This window comes from Ylistrum balloti, unplaced genomic scaffold (genome assembly GCF_031769215.1).
Source record: "Ylistrum balloti isolate Yb309-2 unplaced genomic scaffold, AGI_CSIRO_Ybal_v1 Utg369626, whole genome shotgun sequence".
Classification (NCBI taxonomy): domain Eukaryota; kingdom Metazoa; phylum Mollusca; class Bivalvia; order Pectinida; family Pectinidae; genus Ylistrum; species Ylistrum balloti.
In genome coordinates, this window is record NW_026781894.1 from 206,774 (window position 1) to 232,120 (window position 25,347).

A 25,347-nucleotide genomic window follows, 5' to 3' on the forward strand; every position below is an offset into this window, starting at 1 on the left:
CAGCATTCTATGAGGAGAACCCGGATGTTGGTGTCTGGGCCCAGGGAATCGCAATAATATTTTACCTGTCGTAGTAGACACAGCAAGCTACAAAAATGGTAAGATAAGGGGGTTCTTGAACCAGAAGATACCCTACATTGCAAAACACGAATATAATGTTAATGATATGCAAAATTTTTAACATATCATTTATGTCTGAGAACCGAAATTAGACCGAAACGTCCTGTTATCAGATTGGAACCGAATCAACTTGTTCATAATCAGTCGGTCCTCATAAATTCGGGTTGACTGTACTGTAGTTAAGATTGCTTCATTGTCATTGACGTAGTTAAACGTTTCCTTTTCAGGTACCGATATCAATGTTGTGACATCAGTTACACTATCATTATAACGCAGATACACTGTGTTGTAACGTTGGTATGCACACAGTATGCTTACTTCAGCAGCTGACAACAGTTTCTTCCTTCACAGATATTCTTAGTTTTAATTTAAGAGCTGTTGAATTGATGCTCAAGTGATACTTAGTCATTTCTACTTAGGGTCGTGTGAGGAATTATGTACAATTTGAAAATATAACATGCAAATCAATTCTGACAGGACTGGTGATTTATGTCAAAATGAAAATGTATAAGGTCTACTTCAGTATCTAAGCTAATGATTTATTCCAAAATTATGATAATTCCAAAAATAGAATGGTCGTAGTTACAATTTACTATGAGTTAATATTGTTTTGTAAAATATGATTTAAGGGATACATGATCCAAATTAAATAATCCACACTCCAAAATATACACCAATTTGCATATGAGAATGTGCTGGAAGCCTAGCTGTCTTTAATATAATCAATTTTATACATACATCAGCATTCATAGTAGATATCCTCATGTGATTAATTTATGAGTTCAGATAGCTCCAAAAGAAGTAGTTCATGCTAAAAACTATGTGTATACACTGTTAAAATGCAAGGTAGGTTTTGATACATTTTATTCATAGATCATGGAATAGATCAGGAGTTATCAGCCAACATAGCAGTACTTTCCAATCATCACAGCAATACTTTAATTCACTGTATGTATTAGTGGTTACCAAGCATGCAGCATACTTTTGGGTATTTTTCTGAAGCCCTCAGGTCTGTTGCTGGAAATTGCACAAAAACTTGAAAGTTTGGGATTAATAATTTGCTTACTATATATATATGATTACAGAGCGAGATTTAGATATTGTAATTCATATAATTGGTTGGGGAGGAGGGATCTGCAGTCTGTCTAGTCACATCATTTATACCATATTCACCATATTATGCTTGTTATCAAGAATACTGATTACTTTGCCTCATGTGGACAATTATTTCACACATAAAATCTAGTATCAAAGTTCGTCATGTGATCAAGTGGTATATTTGATACATCATGTTCTTATCTGCTACGAGTGATGATTAAACGCTCGCCATAATTAATAGTTTACACTCTCTTTAGCAAAAGTTGATGTTGTCGATTTTTTTGGATGTATAGTTTTTGATAGGAAAATGAGTAGACATGAAAACATTTAATTTGTTTTGGACAGCTAGTATTATGGTATTGTCCTTTCTTTCATCTTTGATCATTTGCTTATCATTGCTCTATCAGACTAATGGACTTATTTTAAGACAATTTTTTTTAAAAATCTTGATAGCTTGTGTAAGTTTCATTCTACAACAGCCAAAATTTATGAAAAGATTGCTTGTAATTAATAAGTGCAGCACCTATTCCCTTTAGATCATCCCAACTATGAAAATTCAACTGCAAGTCATAATAGCAAAATTAATTGACATTGCAACATCAAGAATGATGCAGCGTGACATTTGTACATATTTAAAAGGCTTAGAACAAATACATGTATACAGAGATGTAATAAAATAAGAAACTGTTAAGCAGTTTTCTAATTTGCTAGAAGAAATGTATAAAAACAATTATGGTTATCAAACATTCTTCTATCTTCTGTTTTATATCGCAACATGCTACTAAAAGCTACATCTTAAAAATGATGAAAATGATGCATGAAAAATTCAGTTATGTCCTGCAAATTAAATTTTGTTGGAAACCATGGAAACCTGTAATAATTGTAATAAATTTATTGGTAGGTCAGTCATTAATTTGTTGAAACTTTTTCTTTTCAGGGAAATGAAAACTCTTTGCCCATGGAGTTATGCTCAAATTGTAAGTACAATCTCATAAAATTTGACATGTCTTTAATTATCTATGTTTGAGAAATTCATTCCAGATACTGTATCACAATTGAAGTATTGTAATTTAGGTTGTAAAACTTAATATTTATATGCTTAATCTTAAAAAATTTCTGCACAACATTCTGATTGTTCAGTTGGAAAATTACCAGCAATGTGCAAGTTATAATGATGACTGTATAGTTGCAACACTTCTAGTTTTATGTTTTTATGTAAATGTCAAGGAAAAAACAAAATAAATCAAAATTTTTGAACCCATTATTATTTATAAACATATAAAGAACATGATAAAATAATTTAAATTGTCAATTTTTACATTTTTTTTTGTGCTTTTTTATATCCAGTTGATCCAGATGAGATTAAGAGATTAGGCAAACGTTTTCGTAAACTTGATTTGGATAACTCTGGATCCCTGAGTGTAGATGAATTTATGACTTTACCAGAACTACAACAAAATCCTCTGGTGCAGCGAGTGATAGACATATTTGATACTGATGGCAATGGAGAAGTAGATTTCAAAGGTAAGGATATTATTATTTTATGATTGTTTTCTGATTGTGGGTGTAACTGTTTAGTTTTAGCGTATTGTGATATGTGTTGCCATACAGGAGGATCATGTTTAGATGTATATTGCGGTATTTTGCCTGTACTTTGATGTTGACATGTACATGGTATGTGTCATTATGCACTTGCATTTGGATAAGACCTAGATTAAGCGTCAATCAGATCAAAGTTTATGCTTTTGAACAGTTTTGTTTAAATATTTTGCAAACAAATTAATCCTCGATACTCCAGGGGTTATGATCACTTTCTCTCTCTGCACCCCAGGAACATGTGGCAAATTTGAAGGTTCCATGTATGTCACCTTGTGGACAAAATGAAAAGACTAGTTTGATCCTTTGATATACATAAAACATATCTAGAGGTCACATAATGGTATATTCTAATGGCTTTGAAGTTGGATGTGGCTACTTTGTAAACTTCAATTGGAGCATATCAATTTGTGATTAGTCAGTCAGATTTTTTTTTCTAGAACCATTCATATTACTTTGCTTATGCATTCAGTTTTGCCTGATGTTTCAAGGGTGCAGAGAGCAAAATTGATTGTAACCTTTTGAGTATCGAGGATGAAATATATTCTGCAGTTAAACAAATATCATGAAAACAAGAATGTAGATTCTACACTGCATTAGAATACAATACAGGTCATATGCATTGCCATATACTATACAAATATATTTTGCACCCCTATTTACAACACCTCCTTCTGTTGATATTTCTAGTTGTAATTTTTTTAATGAACATCTGAAGACTTGCTCATGTCACTAGTATAGTCAAGTGATCCCTCTTATTTTTTTGAAAGAAGTTTAGAGAGAAGAGGGTTTGTACATGTGTCATGCCATTTTTTTTACATTTAAGTAAGATTGTTGCCTTGATGGATACTGGCTATTGAAAGTCATGTTGCTGATTGATCCAACTTGTCTTTTAATTACTGTTTAACATGTTGTCTTCAAATATAAGGTATGCAAGTAGAATTTTGCTTTCCAATTATATAAATAGGCATAGTGATTGATTTCTTTACATTTTGAGTGGACGTAAGTAATGACAAAGAAGTTAGATTTATGTATTGTCTGATGTATATCTAGATCTGAAAATTGGTAGGCATAGTGATTGTGAGTATCAGATTTCATGTATGATTACCTCCCTTGACAAAGTAGATGATTGATTGAAAGAACTTTTCTACCTCTGTTTGCTTGTATCATCAACATATTAAAACTTTATTTCAACTCATCCATATGATCGAGTGAAGTATTTGCCATGATATAGATGTCAGTTAACGAACTATGTTGATTTTGTTTCATATTTTGTGTTAATGACTTTTTTTTTATCAGTAACATGTTATTTTTTCAGAATTCATCGAGGGTGTATCTCAATTTAGCGTGAAAGGAGACAAGCTATCAAAATTAAGATGTAAGTAATTTTTTTCTCTGTTTCTATAAATTTGTCCGTCAGAAATGATAAGCATTTTCACATTTCAATCAATGTAATATTAACTTAACATTTTTAATGCACAGTTAAAAGCTACTTTCTTCGAAGTTTTGTATCAATATTTATAAATGGCTTGATGTGTTTAGTTGCATTCAAAATCTACGACATGGACAAAGATGGGTATATTTCCAATGGAGAACTGTTTCAAGTACTAAAGATGATGGTAGGCAACAACCTTAAAGATACGCAGCTTCAGCAGATAGTGGATAAAACCATCATCCATGCAGATGCTGATGGAGATGGAAAAATATCCTTTGAAGAATTTTGTGCTGTAAGTTTATTATTATTTTCTAAGTCATGTTAAAACTTAAATATATAAATCAAATATATATATTGTGTGCATATCCAGGTAATCTTCACTGAAATATTTAAAACACAAAAAGAAAGAAAATAAAAAGAAAAGAAAATGACATGTGAATATTATGTTTGAAGTGATATTGGCCATGCACAATTCTCAGCATTAGTAGTCATATGGGTAGGTATTCAACTGTACATGTTGAAAGCTGAATGGATGGCTATTTTATGTCAAAAGAATTTCCAAAAAAAACAGGACACCAATTATTTTATAAGTACGATGCTTTCTCTAAATTTTAAAAGAAAAAAAAATACATAAGTTTACAAATATATTTTTGGTACACAAAGTATTTTCGTAGTTAAAAATCTGCAATACAATAGAATGTTTTTTCTCTGTAATACCATATATGTAAATGCTTAATATACATGTATTGTCTTAATTATATACATGCTTACTTTCAAAAGTATTGTCATGGTATAGTGTTGAGGAAACATAAAAATGTTAATGTCAGTATTATATATATCTAACTGATGATTCTCAGAGACATGGATTCTGTAACCAACAACTTTTTGAATGTGTCTAGGAAGATTTTTGCTCTGTATTTCAAAGTGTGTCAATTCAAATCTTAAGAATGATGAGTAAGCTAAACTACATCAACGTCCATATGTGACTGTCTTAGAGTTGTAACTAACAAGCTGAAGCATTCAAAAAAAGAAAAAAAAAATCAAAGCATAACCGTACTAGTTCAAATTTGCATGTTTTTGACAATAAATGTGTTAGGTGCTTATACCTATCTTTCTTTGTAATTTCAGGTTGTAGGAAATATGGATGTCCACAAGAAAATGGTGGTAGATGTATAGTCCTGTAAAGTTTACATTTAATACATTTTCATTTTAACTTATTTCCATGACATTGCAATTATTATAATGCTGCAGATGAATCCATCGATTTTCAGAATTTGTTCCCAGTTTGTTTATTGTTCTAAGTAATGGTGTGCGAGTCAAACTGTTCAACCAATGACCGTTGATTCATTGTCTTGTCTGAGGTCTCTACTACATGTATACCAAAGAACCTAATTGCATCAAAGAATTTATATATAGATCAATTTATGTATGATATAACAAAGTACTTGAACAAACAATTAATGAAAATGTTGTAGAATGCAAAAAAAAAAAAATATATATATATTGTTGAAACCTTCTTGAAAGGATCTGTGGAATAGTTTATATTGATCATTATATAATTTTATTGTATGATAGAATTTTCTTTTGTTCCTGTGTTTTGTATGGAATATTATGATGTTTGATCCCAAACTCTGATGTCATTATCAGAGAGTAGAATGGCCATAATTCAGCTATTTAGTTGAGTTAGACATTGAGGTATTTTAGTAGGAGCAATTTCTGGAGTTTGTTAGGTATTTTAGTTGTCTACAAATTATAATTCTCAGACAAGACTTGAACCATGGACTATTTCAATATGTCCCCTTTTTTGGAACATTTTACAACCGAAGAATATATTTCGTTACAACAAATGAACCTATATGGAGTTACAAGCACTGCTCAATCTATTAACACAAATCTGGATGTTTGCAGTTATTTTTACTTTGACTTATACTATTTTCCCCTGTTTTTCCGACATAGTTGTATCAAATATTAGACATCGTTGCATAATGGTTATGCCATAAGATGGGAGACGGCCCATTTGGTATAAAAGTCAGTATTATAAGAACTTTTAATTACTAAAATGTCAGAAGACTCGCACTGATTTGAACACTGTCATTCCTTGTAAAGTTTTGTGCTTTTCTAACAGTGTCTTAGATTTTTTAGACTGATTTTATGTGTTTTCAAATTTAACCCTAAACCAACTTCCTTCAGCATTTTTTGCATTTTAACCTGAAAGAATGGCTGATTTTGCATGTTTTCCTGTCTATCGCTGATCAACAAAACTCACTTCAATATATAAGTAATATGCAAAGCTGAATGAAATAAAGCAAACAAAAGACTGGTACTTTTGGAAGCAAATTAAGCTACAAAAATATATCCACATTTAGAAACATTTGTCAACACACTGCACACAGATTGTAAATACTAAATATGGGATTTGAAGAGTTGAAATTCCCATTAGGTATATCAGGATATTTTGTATGTGATTGAAAAAAAGTATTTCAGATAGATTTTTTGTGTCAGTACTGTGAAGACAGTTGGCTTTTAGCATTTTACATTGGATTGAAGTGAGGATACAAATTATATTTATATATATTATAAATATATATTTACACACTATTTATGCTGTCAAAACAGTACTACAATTATGTATGGGAGTGAATTTTATTGTCTGTTAAATATTTTGTTTCTTTTATTTATTACTATCAAATTGACTTAATGTGTTTTAATGTTACAAATATGTTTGGAATGTTAATGTTTTCTTGTTTTGTGTTTTGTTTTGTATGATAAGATTGTACCTTTTTTTAAAGACATTAAAAGTTTGATATATAAATCACATATACATTGTAATAGGTACAGACACTGTCATAAGCAGTTACTATGCCATTTGTATAATACCATTTTGGCAAGAAAGAGATAGAGCTAGCTTGTATAGTTTTAATAGTAGCACAATATGTGGTATCTGAATACATCCAGTGCAAACAAAATCACATGGTCAATCTTGTTATTTTTTTTTAATATAAAAAAATAGGTATCATTTTATCAGAATATAGCTTTTTTTCAAATGGAAGTCTTAAATTGAGTATAATTTATGTTATATAAGAAAATATTCCCAATTATTTTGTTTTGTATTATCACAGCAAAACACGAACAACAGCAAAGCTTCATGTCATATATATATTAATATTGATTTAAACTGGCTAATTGGAGCAGGGATGTGTATCAGGTAACTAGTTAGTCTGATGCCGTGAACCTCATCAAAGAGAGTTTGCCAGACTTTACTCTGAAAATGTTCAGTTTGAATTAAAGGAAAAAGTGTGGAATCTCTTTCTTTAATTACAGAACAGTCATACTTGCATGCCCTTAATCGATGACCTTAGGAACAGCTTGTGAGACCTAGCATTGTTAATAAATCCTGGTTCCAAAGTTTTTCAAACGATATTGCATATAGAAGAGTATCACCTAAGTAAATTCAGTGAGACCAGTATAATACTTGCATGGTCTTGTGACCTGGTAATATGCCGTAGCTAATCTCTGTAGACTAATTTGACGATGGCAGTGATAAAGTCCAGGTAAAAGTGAACAAACAGGGGTCATATTACACACCAAATTTTAAACTGTTATCCTTGCCATTTTTGTGCAGAATATTTTACATCAGCATGTAGATCTATCACACACACAATTGTTTACTAGTCATCAATGATTGGAGCTAGAGCTTAGCAACAACAGGAATTCTTACCTCAGTATCCAGATCAATTTTCATGGTATGTTATTTTTTGGTATGTACCTCGTTTTGTATAATAATATATATCTCGTGATCAAAAACGGACTCTCTGCTTTTAGTTCTTGATAATGAAAACTTCGTCACTGTTATATATTTTGCTGCAGTTTATTTAGGTTTCCTATCCTGCTCTTTGTCATTATTTTTCCCACTGATTACACTTTTTATACCTTGAGTGCCTCTACATCTTGTTCGTCCTATACTTATTATTTGTCACTCAGATTATGCTAATAAGAAAAATGACATTACCTTTAATTTTGAACATTGGATCTGCTAGGAATAAAAGATCTGACACAAACTTCAGCACATTATACCAAACAATAGAAAAATCTGTCAAACAGCCGTGGACATAGTTTGTTATTGCATGACAAACTCCATTTCTTTGTAGTTTGTTTTTTGTTGTACCTATTTATTTTTTTTATTGTTTCTTATCATATGCCATTTTATAAATTTATCATGTTGACTTTCTGGGTATATAAATCCTAAAAATGTATTTTGTCAATGGAATTGAATAATAGAAAGTGCAGCTTTAGTGCAATACCATATACTTATTAAAATGCTGATAAGAAGAAAATGCCAACTATTTTTGTGTAAAATTTTGCCAGCTTTATGACAAATTTAAGCAAACTTTTTGCATTGCAATATTTCAAAACTTTTTGATGAATACTGACGAACTTTGGATTATCATTCATCATTGTTTAGATGTTTGGCTCCTCCCATGAAAACAAAAAATGACAAAGGACAGCTATTACCAGTTCTGTACCTCAGGTTGTTGCCAGTTTTGCTGAAGTTTTTGTCGTTTGTGCAAGTCAAGGTTGTACGAGAGTTGTGTCACGCCAAGCAAGAAGTTAGCTAACTTGAAAACAATTTACTGTACTTAGTTTTCAGAAACCATTCAACTGACAGTTCTCTAGAATGACAAATAGTAAGTCATTTTTTCATAATCTTTAATTAGGAATAGGATGTACCTACAGATGGTACCATTTTAGCAATGCTGAATATCACAATAGGCTCAAAGACATGTATGCAGCACCAGGTTTGGTATGGATTATTATTATTTTTTTTTTTAAGAGTTCTTTCAGCAGTGTCATCATTCATGATTATGGCCTCAAATTTTGTACTTAACAGTGTTTAATTCTTCCATGTGGTCCAATTGTAGTTTTCTACAACTGTAAAGCTTAGTTGCAAGTATATCTCGCATAGGACAGTCCCACAACTTATAGGAAGTATTTTAGATGTCTCAGTATTCTATTGCACCATACTCTGGTCTTTCTCAGGTTTGATAATACATATGACGCTCCAACCTTACTGAAAATGCAGTGTTCTGAGGCATTCCATTTGTGCATACATCTCTGTCATTGTGTTGTAGTGGTATCTAGTAGACGCCTACTTATTGGATGTATTAGTAACTTTGATCAGGTCAGTATTATAATATACACTGGTCTGTTTTTGGTAAATGTGTTTGAATGTATATAAATGTAACATGTCATTTTATCTGCCCCGTGTCTCAAACAGTTTTCTCTTTCCTTAATGATATTTAATATTACAGCATACGCATTGTTGATTGGATCTTATGTTACTGCGGCTCTCTTTTCAAGATTCATTAATACTTTCGTTTCGCATTGCCATTCTTTTCATATATGTGTGTAATTATTATATAAATAATTGCTATTGCCTATGTAATTGTGGTTTTTTTTAAAAAACAATTTAAATGTTTGTGTGTTAACATTATTACTAACCCTCACAGTTTCCAAGTTAACATGCAAAAGTCAATATCAGTTACCGAGATGAAATTACTACCAAGAAAAATCTACCAAAATATATTTAAACACCTTGATCAGACATCATTGATGATCCCCCATAAACTTCAATCTTTTCATTGTTTTAATGAGATTTACTAATCTATTTTGACTTAAAAATTATGAAGTCTGATTGTTAAACAGGTTGTATGTTCAAAATGGCCATAGTTACACAGGTTGTATGTTCAAAACGGCCAGATACGTTTGTATGTGTACATCAATGGTACTCTCAATGGTACTCTCAATGGTCACTGCAAATGTATTATACTGATACAATCTAATCTGACCTAATTACCTGTTCCTTGTGATTATCTCTGATCTGCTGAAGGAGGAAGAACCTGTGATGACTTGTTAGACAAATAGTATCCATATTGCATTATTTTTGAAAAAGAACTAGTTTTAAGTTAAGTCAGTCAGATTTAGCATCATACTTGTGGCAAAGTCTAACAAACTGTACTTCAAAATCTCAAAATTCCAAATACGTCTTAAAATATTTGGCTTACTTATTGATAAATGTTTTCAAAAATACAAACAGAAACATCTGCAAAAAAAATGGTATTAGAAGTAAAATATGAAATTAAGTTGTTAAAATTTATATTCATGCATTTCACACAATATACAAGAAATTTTCTCTCTAGGATTTATCTGAAAGGATTTCAGAGAGGCGGTTGCAGCTACAATACAAATCATCAGTACATCCATATGACAATAGCATTGATCCATGCAATAGCTGTATTTAGAATATTATTTACTAAAGATGAATTTCCTTAAATATCAGGAGTTTACTATGGGCAGATCTAGTGTTCTCTCTTTATCAGAACAAAACATAAGATATCAAAGACGATGTGGATTTTGTTACACGTTTCTGAGGTGGTAACAAACAGTTGGTGTAGCCAATGACAATAATTAAGGTTACATCTTGTACAAGCAATACTTGTATATCACTCAATGTTAACCTTGAAGTCTGTAGACAACATTTGTTTTGGTTCTTTTGGAATTTGATATTGTACGTTGAATGTGTTGTTGTAACCCATATATATATAAACAAATTTCCCCTTTCAATATTTGAAATTGAATAAACATTGAATACTTGACATTTGTTTCATTTTTATTTTGTTTCACACAAACTGTCAGATCAAGATATACATGAAATGTAAGGCCTTCTTCAAAGAGATGGTTAGTCTACTACATGAGCAATTTTTTCAAGCAAAGCTTAAAAGCCACCAGACAGCTATCTCAATCTCGATAGTAAAGTTTTTATTGCTATCTTTAGAGAAATTTTGGACAAGGGAGGGTAGTTCACAAATTTCATAGGTAGTTCCCTTGGTCCTTATTGGTGCATGTTCAATTTTGGACCTAAATAGATCTAGAACTTCCAACTCTAGATGACAACCAACACTTTAAAAACAATTTCATCCAAATGTTTTTTGTAGAATTAGAACTAGAACTGTTATCTTGAGGATTACTAACTGTAATACCCCCACAGATGCAGTTATTTTAGTTGAAGTCCCAATGACTGATTGAGGTTATAATATGCATATACTTCAGACTTTGATTATATAAACAAGAGTGCCGTGGACACAATATACGCCACCACAAAATATAAAGATCAAAGATTGGTCCTTTTAATTATCGCTTTTAACATGTCTGTATACATAAGCTCAAAATGAAGTCTTGCATTCACAAGGCTCCACTATGAGCAAGCTACAGACACAAAGTTGAAAATGGCATAAATCTTACAAAAATCAATGAACCATAAAATCGCCCCTTCATGCACATCAAACCATTGTATTAGTGACGTGGAGCAAATGAAAATCTGATGATTAGTTTAGGAGGAGTTGCGTTCACAAGAAATTGACGTACAGATGAACGGAGAAGATGAAGCCAATATACAACCGCCTCCTTCGGTGTATGAAAACAGTTTCCCACAAAAATATGAACATTATACTGACTTGTTAAGCTTACATGTTCTTGTCATAGATGATGGCAATTTTATGTTTGATACGAACGAGTGTGTGTAATGCAATGACCTCACGGAGTTTAACTTGGTTACATGCTTGTTTTGCCATTGTGACGATTTCTCTTGGGATTTGTTTCAGACTGTGGAGTGGAAGAATTGAGATCCAACAATGTTGTGTAATGACAAACAGACTGTGATATAAAACCTCCTCCTGAGGACAATACTTCTTTCATGATTTTGTGAAGGACACATTCCAGACACCAATACATTACTTCTTTTCCCAGGTGATTGAATTGGATAATTTGCAATATCAGCTCTGATAAAATAAGTAAATATTTAGTCTCTAGTTATTGGTCCAAATGACTTCTACTTTTGAGCAATTATATATAAAGTTTATTCATTTAAATGAGAACATGTTAATGTAACAGTTAAAACTGATAACTGTACAGATTATACACAGATTTTGACGTACTTCAGTAACACCTAACTTTTAATCAATAGAAACAGTCCAGTTTTATCAAGCCTAGTTTCTTAACACAGGATTTATTTTGAAGCAAATTATGTTTAATCAACAATATTTTAGGTCTGTTCTAGTGATAATGAGGAAGTATAGAAAGACTATCATACTGTTTAAAACAAATAATTTTTTCTGTCTTTTTGGAAACTATATATAGTTTAAATGTGTTTTTCGTACTTGCATTTGTGTCATAATAATATGGAATTTACTTTTTGTTAAATAGTTTTTGTTGGTTAAGGACTGATGATGTATCCAATTATCAAACTTTGAAAATTACATCCCAGCTCCCCTGTTTATGAAATTGTAGTTCTTTAACATTCTTTACTTAAAAAATGTAACAAGCAGAGTGTTTCAAGCTAAACATAGCAGAGTTAGGATTTCAGCATTTTGCCATAGCCTAGAAGTAGATGTTACTACTAATCCTAGCTTTCTGATAGGTTCAAAATTCTCAACAAGTTACCAATGACCTCAAGTTAGTTTTTAATTTTGCATTAAGCACATAAAAATGTCTGATTCACCTTCACATGGTTGAGAGGCTTAAAGTCTATTTTCTTAATTATCTGGCCATATTTATCTTGTAATAGGCCCATGTGATAAACACACAAACTATGACTTAAAAGTCAGTGGATGGGGTTGAAATAGCTTTTGTTTTTAATTCTATTGAATGGCAATAGATATAGGTGGGGTTATTACCAGGTTATCAGGGTTTTCCATAAGAGCCGGTCGCCGGCCAATTTGACCGGCTACTTTGATCATTTGGCTGCCTACACCAATCCAGTTCCATAATAATGTTCCATACACGACTACACTTACATGGCAGGCCAGCCTCCTACTTACACTACACAGCCCACTACTAGCAAAATTATGGAAAACCCTGGGTTATACAAAGTGTTGGCAATTGGCTGTAATTTCATTATTGATCATTAAGTCATTTGCTACCTTGGATTTGCACAATTGGTGATTTTTCTTGAATAGTCTGTGATGGATCTTTATTGAAATTTCAAATATATGTATAGATTTTCCTTAACCCTTGTCATGCATGTCAAATTCTAAGATTGATTGAAGATATAAAACTTCTGATATAGAACCAACTTGGATTTTGATAGTGCAATTTGTACAACGTAATTGCAATTTCTTGCAGGTATGGACAAATTATTTGAATTTTTTTAAGTGCTATTTCAGGGGAGTGTATTGGGGTGCTATAAATGCCATATGGTTTGGATTAAATCGGGTTGTGGGCAAAATTCCATTGTTCGTGAAAGAATTCCTTTCCCCTTGATTCCTTATGCGCATTCTCAATTTTGGCACAACTGACAGCAATGAACAAAATGGTCAGTAAAAAAAAAAAAGAAAAGATAAGTGGGAGAAAGATCAAAGTTGAACCAGTGAAGGCCATACAATGGTGGCGGTCAAAATCTCTTTGGCAACAATTATTTATACCTGACTGTCTTTTTTTGACAAAAAACACAGGTTTTTTTAAACACCAATAATATTGTTCTCTAATCTACTGTCACACAACCTTGGCTCTGTACACTGTGTTTTGTTACATAAACCTAAAGCGGAAAAATAGGATGGCATTATCAGAGAAGCCTGGATTAGCCACCTTATTTGAGAGACCACAAAAACAAACAAAAACAACACGGGTAACAATTTTATTAACTAATGGAGACATGTGTAAACAGAACAATTATGTCAACATGGACTTGAATATCTAGAAGTCTCTGCTATTAATCACAGATTTTACCTTACCCATGTTATGATAGGAAAATATTACTATTCTTACCCTGGACAGGTCCATCCACACTTTCAATGGGGTGAAATTTCTTATCATTCCCATTAGAAGACGATGGATTCACCCGTAAGGACTATGGTTTGACTTCACAGCTACACTTCAATGATGTCACATCAGCATTTCAATAAAATCAATTCAACAATGCTAAGAATTCACATATCACTTGCTGTAAACAAACCCAGAAGGTTAAGAGAAAAATAATCATTCTCCTCCTTGAGGATAAGACCGGGTAATCTCAATCCTTGGGAAAAGATTATTAGATGCCAATCACTTGGCAAATAAGGCCAATTTTAAAACCTTTTCCCCTACGGTTGAGATCATCCCATTTCGCCCCAAGGGTATGAAAAATTCTATCAGTCTGTGTTAAATGAGATCATTAAATCAAGCTGGTCATTATGGTATATAATACAATTATTATATATATATATATATATATAAACACATATTGTGTGTGTAGGGATAACCAAGATTTGGTAGGTATGTACATATGAAGCACCATCTCATAAAAAATATTCATATGTACTTTCGTTTCAGTCAAATGTTGTTCCTAATTTCGATATTTTCAGAAAAATATACCACAATTTTCAGTACAAATTAAAATTCAGAAGCCATTTTATGTACGTTTCTTATCAACATATAGGTACAAGTGGTGTTGATACATGACACATAACACAAAAGGAATTGTACAATTTCCAAATCCCATAACACCAAATTTTTCACATCAGAACTCTGTATGATGTTCTATAAGGTAAGACTAAAGGCTTGATGCAGCATTGCTATTCAATAAGTAGTAATAATTATAGTAATGAGAGGGAGGCAATTTAGTAAGAAATGTTTGACTGGCAGAGAAGAATAAAAAAAGTACCTAATTGTCTACAATACATTTTGATCTCCCAAAGTTACTGGCCTTCGTTTCACTCTGTCAGTACTATAGGTATAATGATCAGCTTGACAGCCAATGGGAGGCAGGAAGGACTAGAAAGGTACAGATAAATCTACCTTAGAAGATACTGAGTGGACAAGTTGCACTAAGTATATTTTTTATAACTGCTTACAGCTCTGACCTCCCTTTTTATTCCCTATATTAAGGAGAGAAACTGTGACAGTCCTACTTGTTTTCAGCTTACTTCCCAAATACATCCAAATCTGTATGATGTTCTTTATTTCACATCTATATCTGTGGGCTTATATTATAGCATAACCACCTCACAGAGAGTCGTAATCATTTAACAACAATATCAAGAGCCGAAACATTGTCTTGATAAACTGGGAGTGAGAAAATCATTATTAAACTTCTAAATTATGTAATTCGATGTAATGAACAAGGACAGCACGAACAATCTGTGCCTATAGTTCATTAAGGAACACTAGAATATTCACTTCGAAATCAGTCTGAGATAGTACATTATTCTATTGAAGAGATAAAGAAATTTTATCTACATAATTTTTATAAAATATCAAACAGTTTATAAAACTTAATGATAGATGAAGATACCATTATAATAATAATAATTTAAATCTCTCACTTGTATTCTACTGTTTATATTTATCAATTGAACAATCAACAAAAACAATGACAAGGTGTTCACTATTCAGACGTGATAAAAACGAACTGAATAATCAATGAGCAAACTTCCAGGATTGGCATTTTCTTTCAAATAAAGTCAAGGCACAATTAACCGATAAAATGATTCTTCCACTCATAGCCTTGTCCATACGTCCATATTCTCAGAGGTTTAAAGAAAGCTAAAAGATGAGCAAAAATATAGGGGTAAATGCATAATCTAACAGAAAATGTACACACTTACGTGGAATAAAATCTTACTTAGAGATTGTAAATCAAAATAGTTCAAATAAATCTGACATCATATTGACTTCTTTTTATCGGAACTTAAGTTGATGAATATAAGAATAATTCAGACTAAATTCAAAACAGTCTTAGTTTGAAGATCAAGCTGGTCTTTTGACAGCATTTGGCACCTCTCATTATACAGAGTGCACTCACAAAAACAATTTCTAAACAGGGTTTGTAACAGAATGTGTCCTATATACTAGGAACAAGAAATGTTCACCATGATAAAGAATATATATACTTGTACATGGACATGAAATACATTTCATATTGCAAATATGACTAATATATATTCACATTTTTATTTCAATCTTTGACTATGGTATATGTATATAAAGAAATGTGTGGTAAATACAAAGCAAAACAGATTATGTATAATCACTATAGAAAACTGAACACACATGTATTATAGCAGAGACAAAATCAAAACATTCCTTTACCATTCATTAAGAGACACCTTTTTCTTAAAATGACCAATTCAATTTCGGTGACTATCAATTATCAATCTAAATTTATTTAATTTTTATATAAAAATCAATTACATGAAAATTATTGAAATAAGAAATTGGTATGTAACATGATAATAAAAATTAAAAAGTAAATACTGGGTGATGCAAATTACAGAAGCCCATGTATCACAAATTCAAATAATTGCAGTTGTTAGTGATCTAGGGGAGATAATTAATTTATGTATCTGCGAAGGTTTCTTATTTCTTCAGTACTGTTACCGATATGTTCTGAAGTCTAAGAGACATATAGAAGATCTACTATGATCTGTCAATGGATTTCTTTGGTAGGAAATATATCTCAGTTTTCTTCCGCTACATAAGGACACAGCAAGTGTGGAACAAATAAAACGTAACATTGTGCACATGTAGTAAAGGATTATATATATATATAAAAAAAAGGACAAAAAACATTATAAAAAAACTGGGACTATTACAAATTTGAACAAGTACAAGACCTCACTATTAACACAAAAATAATTATTATTATGTTAAAACATGTAAATATATCACATAATCTTGGCAAATGTTTGCAAAGATATAAATTCCTGCTGTAAAATCAACAATACCTTATTTTTTAAGGAGCGAGTAAAATCAATTTTTAGAGATATTTTAAGCTGTGATTAAGTTAATTAGGAAATATTTTTGACAAGTGTATGTGAATGGACAAAGACAAAGATTTCAAAATGCAATCAAAGGCTATTGCGGGTACAAAAAATTGATTCTTAATGAAACAATCAGTGATAAATAGTGTTTTTATAAACTGATATGTGTAAATGAATAGTATATATATCACAAAATTGTAGATGTACATACAAGTTTTCATTATGTAATATGTCAAACACTATTTACATTTTTCTTTCAATTCAAATTTCTTAAGTGCTGTAAAATCAGAAATTTACAATAAAAAAATAAAATACAATTTTAAAAGCCGTACATAAATACTTTTCTTTTGAAACTTTTAAACCTCTATAATGGCTGTAAGAATTATGTATGCAAAGTAACTTGTATATGAAATGCATCAATATTGATTCAAGAAAGACAAACAAGTTCTCTGTTATTGTTGAAGTTATGGTAACACCAGAGTCTCATTTTCCTCAAATTTCAAATTCATGAACCAGTACCTGATTTACCTGGTGTTTATTTTCATAATGTACACGATACAATCATTATTAATCAAGATTAATCATACAGGGTGTCATGAAAGTGATTGTTTAAGTATCAGGAAGGGAAAGCAATATGACATTCAAGGAATTTGAAGAATGTTTTGGGAATGTTGGTGGTAATAAAAATAGTTTTCAAATTACTTCAAAAATGGTGAATAATGTTTTTAATGTTTATCATAAAATATGGATATTGAAATTCTATTTCGATGACTTATTTAAAATCTAACCCTAACCCTAAATTTGCACATTTTCCACAGTAAATTATGGATTAACAATTTCTAAAAATTACTCAACTTGTACAATCAACCCCGCAGAAGATATATTGTCCCCTCCACCTGCTGTCTGTTTAACCTTTGTACACACCAGCACAGGGGCAATACAGATCTGGTAGTCATCTTCCTCCCAACATGACACTGGGCGGTCTTCTTGTAAGGCTATACGTTGTGCAGGTGGCATTGTACTTGTGGAAAATGATTCATCCATGATGAGTCGAGCCTTCATCAAATCCACGACTTTTGAATCGCAGACATGACGATATGCTGTCAGTGAAGCTTTGGCAGCTGCAGCCATAGTGTTTCTCCATGCAGAGCCTTTGGTTGTTAGAATGGCTTGGTATGCCAGTGTATGTACATGAAGTCGTGTCAATTTACGCTTACCATCAATTTCTTCTGTGTTCTTTAATTTCTTATAGATCAATCGCATTTCATCTAGCGTAGATGCTACTCTAGGATAAGCATCTGCTACCAGTGATATGTTGCCATTGGTCAGCATACTGACTAGATTAGGAAGTTCCTGTTCATTCATCCCCAGGGAATCAGAATAAGGAATTACATTGTCCAAAATCTCCTGCATCAGAGTTTCATCGGAAAATGATGCCATCTCAAAATGAATGCTTGTTTTCTTTGGTGTTTTTATTAGCATGTTTTTAAGTTTATGTAGACGTTCCAATCTTTCCCCTGAAAAGTAATATCCTCCATTAATTGATATAATTCCTAATTTTGTACATACACATGTATTTAAGTTCAATGGAAAAATAACTATACCATACTACCTGGTGTGTATTATTTTTTTTTTTCGTTGAAAATACACCTAAATACATATAAATTCTGTAAATTGCTGTCATTGTAAAGGAAGTTGTGGACCATTGTGTATTTGAACTAAATTCTGCCTGTGATAATAGATAATAGTCTTTGTCAGACATGACCAATGTATTTTCTGATTTCTGAACAAGTGTTACACTTTAACAATTTGAATACCAGTACTTCTGGAGAGTTTTTTTTAATATACCAAACATGAAAACACTGAACCAATGCCATTTCAATTTATCCAAGTATCACTTCAATATTTCCATAGCTGTATGAATGGACTGGTAAGTAGTAACTTTTTCTCACGTGTTTGTTATGATGTTGTTTTCAATGCCTCTCCTAGGATTTGAACCTCTGGCTTACAAGTCTAAAGTTCAACCAATCAAGCTAAAGAGACGTTCTCTATAGCCATGCAGTATCTATTTGTGGCTTGTGTTTAACAAAGTTACAAACTTCCCCTTCAAGTATATACTCCCCCTCCAGGAAAGAACTTATCCAGGAGTTTCCAGGGCTTACAGTGATGATTGTGAAAGTAATGCAGAGTATTATTCCAGAGTCTCTACATGGGTGTCATTGTAACAGAGGTAATTTTGTATTTAAATGTCTCTGCTAGGATTCAATCTCTGGCTTAATAAAGGGAAGTTCTCAGTTCTCAGTAAACGGCTAGTATTTTACAGGTTTTCATTTATCATAAACAGTTTTTACTATACAGTACCTTCTTTAAATGGAAAGTTGTCCATCATTTGTAGTCCACCGATGACCAGAACGGAAGGGTCAAAGTTTGGCAGTTCTTTCTCCAGTGCTTCTAGAGTCTCTAGGTAAGGGTTACTGTTATCACTGTGTACAATCAGCCTAAATAAACAAGAGAGACGATGAAACTCTAAGAGACAGCAGTTAGAGATGCACATTTAAAATGCTCTGAGAATGTCAACGTATGTCAGTTATATTTTTACTAGTCAGGGTGAGCATGGAAAATGTAGTTTTAATTCCTTGATATTGAATACAATCATATACCAGTAAATATATTGGACTGAGCTACACATAACACCAATAGCCTCAAATAACTTAGAAGAACTCAAGGCCAGCAAACTGACTAATGAGTCACAGAGATATAAAACATGTAACCAATTAATCAAAAATGACCTTTGAATCTTTTCTGCTGGTGAACTGATATCAGCTTTATCAGAAAACCTGTTATTACAAGTGGCATCTCTAGGGTATTTGCAGCAGATGTTTCAAAGCATATTACCTTATTCATAAAGTGCTTTATACCTAGGATTTGACCTAACAAACTGTACCCTCGGTAATAGTGTTTTACATAAATTCATTTCAGAGGCATGTTATCATGTATGTCACTAGGGATTCAGCTGGGAGAAAATATCACATCACTTATAAGATGTTTTGTAGTATAACACATGATAACTCAGTAATGACCTGATGAAAGGAAGGGCAAATGTTTACCTGTTAGCCCGAGGTGCACGATACTCTCCCCAGACTTCACCAGTCTTGTATTCTAATAACAGATGGATGTCATTCTCCTCCAAAACATCACCTACAACTGTTGGAACAAATTAGTAAGAAAAGTTTATATAGGATATCACAGGTTCAAGACACATTTGATGTAGGGTAATTTCAAGTTCAAGACACACATGATACAGGATATCTCTGGTTCAAGACACAATTGATACAGGAAATCTCTGGTTCAAGACACATTTGATAAAGGGTCTCTCTGGTTAAAGACACAAATAATAAAGGGAATCTCTGGTTCAAGACACAATTGATATAGGGTATCTCTGCTTCAAGACACACATGATGTAGGGTAATTTCTAGTTCAAGACAAACATGATACAGGGAATCTCTGGTTCAAGACACAATTGATATAGGGTATCTCTGCTTCAAGACACACATGATGTAGGGTAATTTCTAGTTCAAGACAAACATGATACAGGGAATCTCTGGTTCAAGACACAATTGATATAGGGTATCTCTGCTTCAAGACACACATGATGTAGGGTAATTTCTAGTTCAAGACAAACATGATACAGGGAATCTCTGGTTCAAGACACAATTGATATGGGGTATCTCTGCTTCAAGACACACATGATGTAGGGTAATTTCTAGTTCAAGACAAACATGATACAGGGAATCTCTGGTTCAAGACACATTTGATATGGGGTATCTCTGCTTCAAGACACACATGATGTAGGGTAATTTCTAGTTCAAGACAAACATGATACAGGGAATCTCTGGTTCAAGACACAATTGATATAGGGTATCTCTGCTTCAAGACACACATGATGTAGGGTAATTTCTAGTTCAAGACAAACATGATACAGGGAATCTCTGGTTCAAGACACATTTGATATGGGGTATCTCTGGTTCAAGACACACATGATGTAGGGTAATTTCTAGTTCAAGATACATTTCATGCAGTAATGATTAATCTAGGAATTTAGGCCTTGTATCCTTTGTGTTGCATTCTCTATTTTGTCACTTTCTAGCTTCAATCTGTGTTGGTTTTACCAAACCAACATTGAAAAATTATTATGACTAATATCAAGACACTAAAACTTAACAAAATATCTGTATTTGAATATGTTTAGTACATCCTGTTTAATTTATTTGAATTCTGATTGTATACAGAAGTCTGACTGTAAAAGTCCACAATGTAAATAAATTGCTCTAAAACATAAAGTTGAAAATTTAGCAAACCCTGAGATTATAAACAAGTACCAAACACAAACTTCTGCATTAGCATAGAACGATGAAATTATCAACCTTATTGCATAAAGCTGCACTGCAGTGACATTTGTGACTCAGTTATTGGAGTTCCAGACTTTAGTTTTTCCTGTGTGAATTATCTGAATATGGAGAACCCAATATGGTGCTTAGAAATGGGACTTGTCACAATATTGAAAATGGTGTTTAAAAATTGTGTCCTGGACTCCCCTGAAAACTGAAAATCACCAGAGCTGTTGTAAATAAGAGGTGATTTTCATGATACAAATAATGCATGTGGATCATATTTATACCTACTCTTGACATTATCTGGCATGGTGTTGATGAGATCTTTAGCAAATCTAGCACCCAACAAGACATCTGCTCCCATGTTAGCTAATCGGCGTGCCATTACTGGAGCATTTCCACCCAGGAAGAGACGGTTCCCTGGTAAAGTCTTTGATGTGTCAGTCAGTTCTTTGAAAAGGGTATCATTGCTGACATATCGCCTATGAAAAAAAAAAATTGAATGAAATCATCAAAAGACATCCAATGGAATGCTATATACACATCAACATAAACTTAGGAGTTTTAAGTGAAGTGTATTTTATGGCCACTGAAAGTGTGTCATAACTACTGAAAGTATATATCCCATATACACTAAAGAAAGTGGATCTTATACCTACTGAAAGTGTACCATGTATGACTGAAAGTGTACTTTGTGTCCACTAAGTATATCATGTAATGGGTATCTATGATCGGATAACATCGATCAGCAGTGTGTGAAAAAATGGTGATTCCAATGATCAATTGTGCTGATCATAATCAATTAATCAGAAAAATTTAAGAAAGATCAGTATTTTTCACATGACATCCTGTTTTGATGTCAATGTATATGAAGGGAGATCACTTCCCATTCAAGTTTGATAGATATGGCAGCTAAAGAGCTATTAGTCCAAAGGGATCTGACTATCTATTCTTCAATTTTCTTTTTGTTTTGTTAGTAACTGACAGATAAATAAAACGCCAAATTGTAGCAACCTTGCAAGATTCAGCATTTGGGCAATACTTCATATAGTTTACAACAAAAACATAGTTATAAATCATACATTGATGGGAAGATGAAATACTGTCAAAGTAATTCAATGTTGTAAACCAAGTATTTCCAACCGCAATTCTATAAAGATTTTCCATTGTGGCTGCCATTGACTGGAAATATGTAGATTAAAATATTTGATTGCTTTGACACTAAAAATGAATAATACAACACAAACAAAAAAGAGTAACAGTAAGACAAGGATACTGAAATTTAAAATTACTAAACTGATATTTATCAACAAAACCACATTGATTTTAACAGATCAATTGATTATGTCTGCAACCAATGTTCCACCACTAGCATCTTGTGTCCACTAAAGAGTAATGTCTACTGAAAGCGTATCTATATCCACTGAAAAGGTATCTGATTTCCACTGAAATTGTATTTCACGTCCAGTGAAGTTTATTGTATGGTGTGTCAACTAAATGTGTATCTTGTATTCACTGAAAGTGTATTTTACCAGTTATTTGAAGCACTTCTATCTGTGAAACGTGCATTAAAAAGATGCAACAAAATAAAAATAAACAAACAAAGTAATAATGATAATAACGGATGGATGGTCAGAACCCATTGGACTCACTGTTAAGACTTACTTTTTTGTGGATAAATTTGATCTGAAATTGTCACAAAATTTTCGGAAGAATTGTAAATAAACTGCAATTAACACAATGATTATTAGAAATGAAATGAAATTGCTTACAGATATTGCTGTGAATACATAGCTAGCTGGTTAATGCTAGTTATAGTACTCCTCGATTCACTTATGATACACTTGTGATCAGCAGACTTATACGTTTATTGTTGCAAGTTTCGTATGGAAGGAGTGAGCTCAATGTCGTGAATATGAGCAATTTGGACACTAAAATACTAACTCATTACTGATATCCTACATAGCAGGACGTATCGTCTCGCTGTAAGATACGGAAACTACGACACGTACATGTAGTTAAAAGGAACTATTTTCGGGTACTTACTCGGCTGCTGCACCGTGCTTGAAAAAGTAGGCTAACAATTGTGATAATTCTTCTTCCGTCTCCACAGAGTCATGATGCAAAGGACTAGATGGAGGCTGGATATCTAATTTTTTAAACAGAGGCATTGCCTCTACAAGGATGTCTTGACAGCCTCCGAATCCAAGCGCTACTCGACTTCCAATCAGAGCCACTTTTTTCTCGGCTCGCAGAAGGCCTGACAAAACTTGATACAATCGATTCTGTTCCCCGTCAATCGGTTGCGGTGGTTTGGATTCTTTTCCATACTTTTGAACGTACAAGTAGGCTAAAATCACTACGAATACCGATATCAATGATCCTGTCCTCAGAGAAATCATTTTGTATAATGTCCTCTAAGACGACTTGTTGTATCTCAACCTCTTTATTGACCCGGAAATTGTTGTCAGGCGCGTTTGGCATGAATTATTTTAAAGGAAACATGACCGCTCCACAGTTGACCGCAAATATTATCGAAAGCTGTATTACTTATGTCTCTTATCGTAGTTTTCTAAGCTATTGAAATGAAAAATATATATACTTTGCCATGCCACTCAGAGATATGACATGGATGTATTAACTAAATATTACGACAGCCACTGTGTCACCGAGGCGAACGTGTGTATTTGATATATCGAAAAATTCTGACTCTAAAATGATAAATTTATGTCAATGTTAACATCACTACGAATGGTCTGAAAATGAGTCGGACTGTACTCTAAACTTCTACACTTGTCCTTTCTTCACAAGTCTTCCCCGAGCAACAACACTCAGATTTGATATATCCATGGAAGCATCTCCTATAGTTTCTGCCATTGGAATGCCATCGCTGGAGTTCGAATAAAACTGAACACTTTACTGCTCGACGAAGGGAAATTCCCCCATTAGGCAAGGCTAGTACTGTAGTCAAATTTTATATTAGTAAACGGTACTCTTACTCATATGGAATACAGATATCGATCAGTAACGCCTTGATTGGGCATATGATTGTTGCAGGAAGACAAGAAATGTTTTTTTTGTTTTTGTTTTATTGTTTGTCCACTCACGTCCCTTCAAAAACATGGGTTTAGAGCATTTTATGTTATGTTCAAAGTAACAAATACTTTTTTTGTGTATGGTACGAAAATCCGAACGCGCCTTATGTGTGACGAAAACTTGCAATTTTGTTTATTGTAATTACACATTAAGAAATAGTAATTATTATATGTATTTTGATTTTTTTTTCGAATTTCAAAACCTCAATTCCACCATAAACTAATTAGTATTTTCCTAAAAACTGTACATGAAAAATCTAAACCGGAAGTAAAAAATGCATGACCGCGGGAAATATGGCCGAAATAACATTAAAATACAGACAAGAATAAAGATGAACTAAAGACCATTTCGCTTTATTGGTAAGACACGAATAAGTACTAGTTTCAGCCCGACTTGATGCTATTGCACGACCCGTTCTCTATATATGATAATTTTGATACGACAATGTTTACTTTCCTTACCCCTTGATCTGTTTCCCAATCTCTTTCTGAAAAATTTAGTTCATCTTACGAAACTTTCCACACCGAAGCCGAAGGGAAGCACTGTTAAGAAGCATTAGCTTCACGAAAAAAATGCTAAGATTCTGCCACCCTAGCAGTTGCTATCTTGATGAAATTACCTATGGTGTGTAGCAATATTGTATCAAAATTTCCGTTCCTTACCTGGGGGTTGGGGATTGACATTCGTGACATCGCCATGTGATGGCCTGATTACTAACATTTAACGCTTGCAGGGAAAAAATAAATCCATTTAACATAAAATTTTATAAATATATGTTTTAAAAGGCAAATTTGTGTACTTTTGCTACATGAAATTGTCT

At 32.6% G+C, this 25,347-nt stretch overlaps 3 protein-coding genes across 5 annotated transcripts in view; 2 read left to right on the forward strand and 1 right to left on the reverse strand.

Annotated features, from left to right (window-relative positions):
* The first annotated feature begins 20 nt into the window (after window positions 1-20).
* On the forward strand, window positions 21-10,902 carry LOC132551470 (calcineurin subunit B type 1). The gene is made up of 6 exons (XM_060215618.1): window positions 21-98; window positions 2,156-2,195; window positions 2,566-2,742; window positions 4,133-4,192; window positions 4,357-4,541; window positions 5,378-10,902. The coding sequence occupies exons 1-6, from the start codon at window positions 96-98 to the stop codon at window positions 5,423-5,425; spliced, it is 513 nt and encodes a 170-aa protein (XP_060071601.1). The 5' UTR covers window positions 21-95; the 3' UTR covers window positions 5,426-10,902.
* Window positions 10,903-13,918: 3,016 nt separating this feature from the next.
* Window positions 13,919-23,839, reverse strand: LOC132551158 (ADP-dependent glucokinase-like). The gene is made up of 5 exons (XM_060215270.1): window positions 23,478-23,839; window positions 21,723-21,913; window positions 20,148-20,244; window positions 19,402-19,538; window positions 13,919-18,557 (listed from the first exon to the last, which is right to left on the reverse strand). The coding sequence occupies exons 1-5, from the start codon at window positions 23,831-23,833 to the stop codon at window positions 17,887-17,889; spliced, it is 1,452 nt and encodes a 483-aa protein (XP_060071253.1). The 5' UTR covers window positions 23,834-23,839; the 3' UTR covers window positions 13,919-17,886.
* A 973-nt stretch (window positions 23,840-24,812) lies between these two features.
* The window catches only part of LOC132551133 (anaphase-promoting complex subunit 1-like), a 34,100-nt gene continuing 33,565 nt past the window's right edge, over window positions 24,813-25,347 (forward strand). For all 3 annotated transcript variants that reach the window (XM_060215247.1, XM_060215262.1, XM_060215255.1), the window contains exon 1: window positions 24,813-24,886. The gene's annotated coding sequence lies outside the window, so the exon portion shown is untranslated. The remainder of the gene's footprint in view (window positions 24,887-25,347) is intronic.